Source organism: Lucilia sericata, unplaced genomic scaffold (genome assembly GCF_015586225.1).
Source record: "Lucilia sericata isolate MDLA Ls3-8-SP2 unplaced genomic scaffold, ASM1558622v1 Contig002481F_arrow, whole genome shotgun sequence".
In the NCBI taxonomy this organism is placed as follows: Eukaryota; Metazoa; Arthropoda; class Insecta; order Diptera; family Calliphoridae; genus Lucilia; species Lucilia sericata.
Window position 1 is genome coordinate 14 of NW_023996260.1, and position 11,810 is coordinate 11,823.

An 11,810-nucleotide genomic window follows, 5' to 3' on the forward strand; every position below is an offset into this window, starting at 1 on the left:
CCATGCTTATACACAGAAGTATACATCTAAACAATTTCATATGTGTTGATTCAAAGAAGTGATGGGCGTTTTTAGAAATCATTTAAACGAGTATAGAGATCAATAAAATTTCTGTATAAAATGTATGATTAAAAGTGACAGCACTTCACAAACTTACAAACAGAAGTGTTTACACCCTAGACTACCAGGGACCTGTAAAGTAACAAACTATCTGTATAATTGAAAGTAAATGTTGGATTCAAAATTTGAAAATTTATGACAAGGAAGTAAAAATTTTGTGACATAGTGACAATTTATAAAACAACTGTTGCACATAATCATGTTTATAGTATACACTTGCCCATCACTGAATTCAATGTATACTAATGTATATGTAATGTATGTAAATATGTATAATTTAATGTAAACAAGTATCATATTGTATATGGTATCCTTAGTTAGATATCTCTTTTAGTCCTTTCACATAACAATTGTTTTAGCAAAAGAAAAAAAGTTTCCTTGTTACAAGAAAATGTAAATGAGTATGTGTGCGTGTGTCTGTTGTTGACATTCTTCATGCTTGTCACGTTTTTCTATTCAAACCACCTGTCTTTTCATTTATGTCTTCATTGTTGTTGATTCTTGTTACATTTTTGTTGCTCTTGTATATTCTTCATACATTTTCATTTTGTATGCTTCTTGATTCATCTTTAATTATTTTTGTTCTCTTGTTGCTGTTCGGACAGAGAGTAGAGGTCCTTTTTCTTGTGTTTAAAACTTTTCGATTAGGAAAAAGTTTCTTTTTTTTCAGTTTATTTAATTTCCTTTATGGCTAAAAGGGTTTTTTTGTGAAAGAAGTTACTTTTGTGTTTTAAACAAGCAAATTGATGGGATAAGATGATAACAGTGAAGTACTATTAAAGAATCAAATTAATCATAATTAAGAAAGGTAAAAGTGTTGAATAAATACAGACCGACTTGTATAATCTCTTATATTTTCGATATGTATTTACATAGTTAATGGTCATATGATCTATTGACTAATCTCTATCGATTACTAGTTTATGATATCATGAATAGTATTGATAGGTCTAGTAACTGGTCTGTATGTTAACTAGTTTTTTGAATAGTCTATTGACTAATCTATTGCCTAGTTTTTTTACTTATCTATTTCCTAGTCTCTTGACAAGACTATTGACAAGGCTACTAATTAGTCAATGGTCTAGTCTACTGACTCTATTGAATATTCCATTGATTAGTCTGTTTACTTTTCTGTATTGATTAGTCCATTGACTATTGATTAGTCTATGGATTAGTCTATTGACTAGAATATTGACTAGGCTATTGTCTAGCCTACTGACTGGTCTATTGATTAGTATATTGACTAGTGTATTGACTAGTCTACTAACTAGTTTATTGACTAGTCTACTGGCCAGTCTATTGACCAGGCTATTGTTTAGTTTGTCAACCTGTTTATTGACTAGTCTATTGACAAGCCTACAGACTAGTATATTGGCTAGCCTATTGCTTAGTCTTTTGACCAGTCTATTGATAGTCAATGGACCAGTTTATTGACTTGAGCATTGAGTAGTCTATTGACTGATGTATAGACTAGCTTACCGACTAGTATATTGATTAGTCAGTAGTTTATTGAATAATCTAATGACTATATAATTGACCAGTCTATTGATTAGTATATGGACTGGTTCACTGATTGGCCTATGGACTAGTCAATTGATTAATCTTTTGACTAGTCTATTGACAAGTACATTGACTAGTATAATGACTAGTCAACTATTGACTATTCCATTCACTATTTTATTAACTAGTCTACTGACTATTCTATTAACTAGTCTTGATTAGTCCTAGTGGACTAGTTTTTTGACTAGCATATGTACCAGTCTATTGACTCATCTATTGACTAGCCTACTGATTATTCTATTGACAAGCCTACTGCCTATTCTATTGACTAGTACATTAACTAGTCTGGTGAGTATATTGACTATTCCATTGACTAGCCTACTGATTAGTCTATTGACTAGAATATTGACCAGTCTACTAACTAGTCTATTGAGCATGGACTAGTTTATTGACTATTGACTACTATTGAGTAGCCTACTAACTAGTCTACTAGACTATTCTCTTATCTAGTACATTAACCAGTATATTGACTGGTCTATTAACTAGCCGAATGAATAGATTCTTAACTGCTCTATTAACTAATCTATTGCATAATCCACTGATTACTCTATTGATTTGTCTTTTGACTAGTATGTTGACTCTTCCTTAGATTAGTCTATTGACTAGTCTGTTGAATAGAATCATGTCTATTATATTTATTATACTCTTGACTTGTAAAGGTACTAGTCTACTAGCCTCATTTTCTCATTTTCTCATTACAGCAAATGTATTTTCTTAAATTTCTCTATATTTCGTTATTAAAGAGCATTGCTCTTTTCCACCATATAATTTATTGCTTAAATTGTTTGACAAATATTTAATACTTTTATTACTTTTATGTTTTTTTACTTACATTCTCATAAGTACTATTATTTGATTGTTTATTCATCACATGCTGTTTCCATTTCCTCTTCTGTCATTCGGAAATACTCTTGCATTTACAAAACCATATTATGAGTAAATTTCAATATTATCGGAGCAGACATATGCAGAGGTGGGAAATTGGTACATATGTATTAAAGTACTAATAATTAACACATGCAATTTCGTGCAGATTTGTACTTATTGTTAACAAAATATTTTGATCTACTAAAATCATTTTAGCATATTTGTTTCAATACCTATGGCTAGGTTAATGCAATCTTGTAGAGCATTAAGCTGTCCAACCCTGGTACATATACTTTCTATTAAGTAGATTGCACTCACAATAACTAAAAAAAAATAATATATTTATGAATTATTCCGTATATACTAACAGATAAAGAGAAAAACTCACGAATAAAATACTCAATATAAATGAACCAAACAAAATGTAAAGAGATTGTACTATATTTATAAACAGTAATTGTAAGGAGTATATTCTTTCGGAGAAAACCATTACATCTACCACGCTTTATGAATATAACATGTTTTAGGACTTGACGGTTTTAATTTTTAATAGAATTAAAGGTATTCAGTCAGGTAAAGTCTGTTGACTAGACCGACTCTATATGGTCTATAGTCTAGTCTATAGTCTAGTCTATAGTCTAGTCTATAGTCTAGTCTATAGTCTAGTCTATAATCTAGTCTATAATCTAGTCTATAGTCTAGTCTATAGTCTAGTCTATAGTCTAGTCTATAGTCTAGTCTATAGTCTAGTCTATAGTCTAGTCTATAGTCTAGTCTATAGTCTAGTCTATAGTCTAGTCTATAGTCTAGTCTATAGTCTATAGTCTAGTCTATAGTCTAGTCTATAGTCTAGTCTATAGTCTAGTCTATAGTCTAGTCTATAGTCTAGTCTATAGTCTAGTCTATAGTCTAGTCTATAGTCTAGTCTATAGTCTAGTCTATAGTCTAGTCTATAGTCTAGTCTATAGTCTAGTCTATAGTCTAGTCTATAGTCTAGTCTATAGTCTAGTCTATAGTCTAGTCTATAGTCTAGTCTATAGTCTAGTCAATAGTCTAGTCTATAGTCTAGTCTATAGTCTAGTCAATAGTCTAGTCAATAGTCTAGTCTATAGTCTAGTCTATAGTCTAGTCTATAGTCTAGTCTATAGTCTAGTCTATAGTCTAGTCTATAGTCTAGTCTATAGTCTAGTCTATAGTCTAGTCTATAGTCTAGTCTATAGTCTAGTCTATAGTCTAGTCTATAGTCTAGTCTATAGTCTAGTCTATAGTCTAGTCTAGTCTAGTCTATAGTCTAGTCTATAGTCTAGTCTATAGTCTAGTCTATAGTCTAGTCTATAGTCTAGTCTATAGTCTAGTCTATAGTCTAGTCTATAGTCTAGTCTATAGTCTTGTCTTAGTATAGTCTAGTCTAGTCTATAGTCTAGTCTATAGTCTAGTCTATAGTCTAGTCTATAGTCTAGTCTATAGTCTGGTCTATAGTCTAGTCTATAGTCTAGTCTATTGTCTAGTCTATAGTCTAGTCTATAGTCTAGTCTATAGTCAGGTCTATAGTCTAGTCTATAGTCTAGTCTATAGTCTAGTCTACTTATAGTCTAGTCTATAGTCTAGTCTATAGTCTAGTCTACTATAGTCTAGTCTATAGTCTAGTCTATAGTCTAGTCTATAGTCTAGTCTATAGTCTAGTCTATAGTCTAGTCTATAGTCTAGTCTATAGTCTAGTCTATAGTCTAGTCTATAGTCTAGTCTATAGTCTAGTCTATAGTCTAGTCTATAGTCTAGTCTATAGTCTAGTCTATAGTCTAGTCTATAGTCTAGTCTATAGTCTAGTCTATAGTCTAGTCTAATCTAGTCTATAGTCTGGTCTATAGTCTAGTCTATAGTCTAGTCTATAGTCTAGTCTATAGTCTAGTCTATAGTCTAGTCTATAGTCTAGTCTAGTCTAGTCTATAGTCTAGTCTATAGTCTAGTCTATAGTCTAGTCTATAGTCTAGTCTATAGTCTAGTCTATAGTCTAGTCTATAGTCTAGTCTATAGTCTAGTCTATAGTCTAGTCTATAGTCTAGTCTATAGTCTAGTCTATAGTCTAGTCTATAGTCTAGTCTATAGTCTAGTCTATAGTCTAGTCTATAGTCTAGTCTATAGTCTAGTCTATAGTCTAGTCTATAGTCTAGTCTATAGTCTAGTCTATAGTCTAGTCTATAGTCTAGTCTATAGTCTAGTCTATAGTCTATAGTCTAGTCTATAGTCTAGTCTAGTCTAGTCTATAGTCTAGTCTATGTCTAGTCTATAGTCTAGTCTAGTCTAGTCTATAGTCTAGTCTATAGTCTAGTTATAGTCTAGTATAGTAGTCTATAGTCTAGTCTATAGTCTAGTCTATAGTCTAGTCTATAGTCTAGTCTATAGTCTAGTCTATAGTCTAGTCTATAGTCTAGTCTATAGTATAGTCTAGTCTATAGTCTAGTCTACAGTCTAGTCTACAGTCAAGTCTATAGTCTAGTGTTTAGTCTAGTCTATGCTCTAGTATTTAGTCTAGTCTATAGTTTATTTTATTGTCTAGTCTGTAGTCTAGTCTATAGTCTGGTGTGTGGTGTAGTGTATTTGTATAAGTTATTGGAATTTTCTACAAGTTATGTAGAGGTGGGTCCTTAACTGTACTTAGCACCCATATATAGTGTTTCCGAAGATCATTAAAATGCTGATATAACAATATTGTTTTAAAATTTAATATAAAAAAAATTATTTTGTTTTTTAAGAATTATTATTTCAAAATTCTGATTGCATTATTGTGAATAATATACGATTTAATGTAAATAGTGGTTGCACTATGGGAAAGAATAATTATTTATCTAAATTTTAATAAAAAAAATCTGTTAAAAATTATACTTTAAATTCGTTATGAATTGTTTCACGAATATTAGGAATAGACCGATATTCAACCTTTTCTTGTTTGAACAATTTTTAATTATTTTGTTAAATTTAAAATTAAAATTTCGGAATAATATAAAAAAGCTATTAAAGTGCAACAGAAATTTTAAAAAAGATAGTCTATATAGAGTTTTCATAAGGAATTGGCATTTTATGACCCATTGTGCTCTGCCCATTAACTTAATCACGTGTCAGAATGAAAACAAAACCACTTGACATAATACTTATGATTTTTTGTTGTTGTTGTTGTCGAAAATATGTTTTTGTTGTTGAAGACTTCTTGTACAGAGAAATAATAATATTATTATTTTTGTTGTTGTGTGTATTGTACAGTCATAAAATTGAAATGACAACAATCATAAAGCACAACCACTAAAAAAGAATAAAAGTCAATCTAACTGTCTGTCCGACAACTTGACATCATGCAAAACAGATGACAAGTAAAAAAAGTTAAATACTACAATGAATAATATAATAAACAAATTAAAACTGACACAAAAACGTTAAATTTTTAAATATTGTTGAACTTATAAATGTTCGTTAGAACATTCTGAAGGGGGAGGGATATTTGGATGAAATGAATGAATGACTTTAATAGAAATGTCAACTACAGAATGCTAATGATTTTTGTATGCGTGTGTGTACATTATTAAACATATGTATTTAGTGAATTTGTGCTTTTAGAGTTTAATAATCTTTTTTCTTTTTTTCTGATTACAGCTAAATTTATCTTTATATATAATTGACGGTTTCTACAGAGCTTTAATAAAGACTTTTAACACACCAACATGAATTGCGATGAAGTATATGAGATCAAAAAAAACTTGGGAAATACCCGCTGCTACACCCACAGAGTCCGGTGTGGCGATATTGTTAAAATTCTTTACAAAATATCCGTCCAATTTGGAAAAGTTTTATTCATTTAAAGATCTGCCAATTGATGAATTAAAAGTAAGTATTTTCTTAAACAAACTATTTTCAGATGATTAGGGATATTAAGGAGAACAATTGTTTAAAAATTGCCTTCATTAGGCTTGGAAAAACATACATACATATATTTTTGTTAATAGATGTTAAGTATTAGTTACACCATCTTGATATTTATTTAACAGTCTGTTGACATTTAAGTGCCTTGAAGTATGCTAAATATTTTTGAAGTGTTGTCAATATCCCTAAATATAGACAATGTTTAAGTATATTTCAATAAATAGATAAGTGTTGTAAGAAGCAGAGAAGATTGAGATAAGAGGTGTGCCTGAGAGTTTTGTTTAAACTTTGACAGAAGGACATTTAATGGGGTGTTCAAGTGGGTAATTGTTGGCTATACTTTTACTATATATGTTTAAGGATGTCATTTTAGAATTGATCAAGTCGGACCCATGCAGCTTCAGAGCTACATAAATTGTTAACTAGACTTTACTAAAGACAAGACTATTGTCTGGACTATAGACAAGACTATAGTCTGGAATATAGTCTGGACTATAAACAAGACTATAGTCTGGACTATAGACAAGACTATAGTCTAGACTATAGACAAGACTATAGTCTAGACTATAGACAAAACTATAGCCTGGACTATAGACAAGACTATAGTCTGGACTATAGACAAGACTATAGTCTATAGAATGGACTACAGACAATACTATAGTATGAACTATAGGCAAGACTAAAGTCTGGACTATAGACAGGACTATGGTCTGGGCTATAGACAAGACTATGGTCTGGGCTATAGACAAGACTGTGGTCTAGATTATAGCCAAGACTACAGTCTGGACTATAGCCAAGACTACAGTCTGGACTATAGACAAGACTACAGTCTGGACTATAGACAAGACTACATTCTGGATTATAGACAAGACTACAGTCTGGACTATAGACAAGACTATAGACAAGAATAAAGTCTGAATTAGAGATCAGACTATAGTCTGGACTATAGACAATACGGTATAGTCTGGACTATAGACAATACTATAGTCTGGACTATAGACAATACTATAGTCTGGACTATAGACCATACTATAGTCTGGACTATAGACAATACTATAGTCTGGACTATAGACAATACTATAGTCTGGACTATAGACAAGACTATAGTCTGGACTATAGACAAGACTATAGTCTGGTTTATAGACAAGACTATAGTCTGGACTATAGTCTGGACTATAGACAAGACCATAGTCCTTACTATAGTCTGGACTATAGACAACACTATAGTCTGGACTATAGACAACACTATAATCTGGACTATAGAAAAGACTATAGTCTGGAGTATAAACAACACTATAGTCTGGACTATAGACAAGACTATAGTCTGGAGTATAACAACACTATAGTCTGGACTATAGACAAGACTATAGTCTGGACTATAGTCTAGACTATACACAAGACTATAGTCTAGACTGTTTACAAGACCATATACTATAGTCTAAACTATACACAAGACTATAGTACGGACAATAGACAAGACTATAGTCCGGACAATAGACAAGACTATAGTCTGGACTATAGACAAGACTATCGTCTGGACTAAAGACAACACTATAGTCTGGACTATAGACAAGACTATAGTCTGGACTATAGACAAGGCTATATAGTCTGCACTATAGACAAGACTATCATATGGACAAAAGACAACACTATAGTCTGGACTATAGACAAGACTATAGGCTGGACTATAGACAAGACTATAGACTGACTATATACACACTATAGTCAAGACTATAGACTGGACTATAGACACACTATAGTCTGGACTATAGACAAGACTTAAGTCTGGGCTATAGACAAGACTATAATCTTCACTATAGACAAGATTATAGTTTGGACTATAGATAAGACTATAGAAAAGACTATAGTCTGGACTATACAAAAGACTATAGCCTAGATTATACACAAGACTATTCTAGACTGAAGACATGTTTATAGTCTGGACTGTATAAAAGTCTGTAGTATGGACTGTAGACAAGACTATAGTCTAGAACATAGAAACAAATATCGTCTGAGTTATAAGCTAGACTGCCATATATACAAGAATATAGTCTGGACTATAGACAGTACTACAGACTGAACTAGAGAAAAAAATATAGTCTGGACTATAGGCGATATGGGTTTTAAAGGAAATATGAGTAATTAATTTAAATGGAATTTTTCGCTCAAGAGCATCGATTTCGTTACCAAATTGTCTGGACTATAGTAAAGACTATATTCTGGACTATACACATGATTGAAATCAAGACTTTAGAAAATATCACAGTCTAAAAATGAGCATTTCATTTATTTTTATTACAGAACAATGCCCGCTTCAAAGCCCATGCCGTGCGCATTATTAAAGTTTTTGATGAATCCATACAAATGTTGGGACATGATTGGTCGGGACCAAAGCTAGAGGAAATGTGGTCAAAAGTTGCAGTGTCACATTTTAATCGACAAATTGAAAAACAATCGTTAATGTAAGTTGTGAAATCTCAAAAAAAAAAAATGTAATTAAGTTCCTATTTAAGATAATTTTGTTTCTGTAACTTTCATAGGAACTGAAAGAGGTTATTTTGGAGGTATTAACGGCGGTCTGTAATTTAAATGAGAAACAAACGGCAGCCTGGATTAAGTTAATGGACATTGTCTACTCAATTGTTTTCAACACACTGGACAAACTAAAAAATGGTGAACAATAAAACGAAGCGCAACAGAAACTTATTTGAAAGAAATAAACCAAAAACAACAATATTTGTTAAAAAATAAATTCAATTGTTATTAGCAATTAACAATATAATTTTGTTTTTTTTGTAAGAAAAAAATTTAAGAAATAATATTAAAAGAAACATTTTAAAAATTTCTATATGAATGTGTGTAATAAGATGAAAATAAATGGCAGTTAGTTAAAGCTCTTCCTTGAAACATAAAAACACATATACATATCTATACAAATACTCTTCTTACCTTATATCCTTTTCCTCTCCCTCCTCCCTAAAGTAAAGAGAAAATAAACACACTCACACTAATGCACTAAAAAGCTTTATATTTATTAAAAAAAATACAAAAAAACATAATATTAAGCATATTTGTATGTATGTGTGTATATTAGAGAACAAGTGTAAAAAAACCATAAATAAATTCGACAACTGGTAGTTGCAACCTTTTAGCCCACCTTTAAGAACAACAACAAAAATAAAGCAAATTTAGTTTTAAAGAAATGAACAACACAAATATAATTGTTAATTGTATTAATGAAGAACAAAAAAAAAACATAAAAATATAAATAATAAGCAAAAGTTAATTATGCATTTTTCTAAATATTTTTCTAAACAAATTATGATTGCTAACAGATCATAAGTATGTATGAAAACATTGTATGTAAATGTAAAGCTTAAGTAATAATTGTAATGTTATGTGTAACTAACAAAATTAAAATGAAAAAGAAAAACATTAAACAAAAAGATGAAAACTGCTAAAAAGTTTAAAACCAAAAAAAAAAAAAAAAAATTGTAATAAAAATGTTTGTATGGTAATGAAACTAATAACAATAAATTTAAAATAACTGGTAGAAACAAATGTAGTTTTATTTTCAGAAAATGTTTAAAACCATTTAGTAGTTGTTTCAATAAATCGAACCCACCCTATTACGCATTGCTCAGCAATCAAGTAGTTTTCTAATGATCAACAAAATGCATTTTATTTAAAATTTTTAAATAACATATGCTGGACATCTTTCACTTTAATCCTCTTATTTCGTTTCTTTTTTCTCTTGTATGTGTCAATGAGGTTTTTATATTTTATTGTAATCACACTGTCACAATGACTGCTGTCGTTGTCAATTTTAAACAACAGACACTTATTTCGTTAAAAAATTGTTACAGAAAGAAAAATAAATTTAAAATCTATAAAAAAGCAATTAGATCAAAAAATATATATGAGTATGCGCCCTTTCCAAGTTATCCTAGTTTTGTTCTAGTTCTATTGTAGTTCTAGTTCTGTTCCAGTTCTGTTCTAGTTCTGTTCCAGTTCTGTTCTAGTTCTGTTCTAGTTCTGTTCTAGGTCTGTTCTAGGTCTGTTCTAGTTCTGTTCTAGTTCTGTTCTAGGTCTGTTCTAGGTCTGTTCTAGTTCTGTTCTAGTTCTGTTCTAGTTCTATTCTAGTTCTGTTCTAGTTCCGTTCTGTTCTAGTTCTGTTCTAGTTCTGTTCTAGTTCTGTTCTAGTTCTGTTCTAGTTCTGTTCTAGTTCTGTTCTAGTTCTGTTCTAGTTCTGTTCTAGTTCTGTTCTAGTTCTGTTCTAGTTCTGTTCTAGTTCTGTTCTAGTTCTGTTCTAGTTCTGTTCTAGTTCAGTTCTAGTTCAGTTCTAGTTCAGTTATAGTTCAGTTCTTGTTCAGTTCTTGTTCAGTTCTCGTTCAGTTCTAGTTCAGTTCTAGTTCAGTTCTAGTTCAGTTCTAGTTCAGTTCTAGTTCAGTTCTAGTTCAGTTCTAGTTCAGTTCTAGTTCAGTTCTAGTTCTAGTTCAGTTCTAGTTCAGTTCTAGTTCAGTTCTAGTTCAGTTCTAGTTCAGTTCTAGTTCAGTTCTAGTTCAGTTCTAGTTCAGTTCTAGTTCAGTTCTAGTTCAGTTCTAGTTCAGTTCTAGTTCAGTTCTAGTTCAGTTCTAGTTCAGTTCTAGTTCAGTTCTAGTTCAGTTCTAGTTCAGTTCTAGTTCTAGTTCAGTTCTAGTTCAGTTCTAGTTCAGTTCTAGTTCAGTTCTAGTTCAGTTCTAGTTCTAGTTCAGTTCTAGTTCAGTTCTAGTTCAGTTCTAGTTCAGTTCTAGTTCAGTTCTAGTTCAGTTCTAGTTCAGTTCTAGTTCAGTTCTAGTTCAGTTCTAGTTCAGTTCTAGTTCAGTTCTAGTTCAGTTCTAGTTCAGTTCTAGTTCAGTTCTAGTTCAGTTCTAGTTCAGTTCTAGTTCAGTTCTAGTTCAGTTCTAGTTCAGTTCTAGTTCAGTTCTAGTTCAGTTCTAGTTCAGTTCTAGTTCAGTTCTAGTTCAGTTCTAGTTCAGTTCTAGTTCAGTTCTAGTTCAGTTCTAGTTCAGTTCTAGTTCAGTTCTAGTTCGGTTCTAGTTCAGTTCTAGTTCAGTTCTAGTTCAGTTCTAGTTCAGTTCTAGTTCAGTTCTAGTTCAGTTCTAGTTCAGTTCTAGTTCAGTTCTAGTTCAGTTCTAGTTCAGTTCTAGTTCAGTTCTAGTTCAGTTCTAGTTCAGTTCTAGTTCAGTTCTAGTTCAGTTCTAGTTCAGTTCTAGTTCAGTTCTAGTTCAGTTCTAGTTCAGTTCTAGTTCAGTTCTAGTTCAGTTCTAGTTCAGTTCTAGTTCAGTTCTAGTTCAGTTCTAGTTCAGTTC

General features: G+C 31.2%; 1 protein-coding gene across 1 annotated transcript; it reads left to right on the forward strand.

Moving 5' to 3' along the window:
* The first annotated feature begins 6,188 nt into the window (after positions 1-6,188).
* LOC119613991 (cytoglobin-1-like) lies at positions 6,189-9,859 on the forward strand. The gene is given in 4 exon segments (XM_037970068.1): positions 6,189-6,287; positions 6,289-6,423; positions 8,761-8,925; positions 9,000-9,859. Coding segments are annotated over 4 exon segments (471 nt in total). The 5' UTR covers positions 6,189-6,260; the 3' UTR covers positions 9,144-9,859.
* Positions 9,860-11,810: the final 1,951 nt, after the last annotated feature.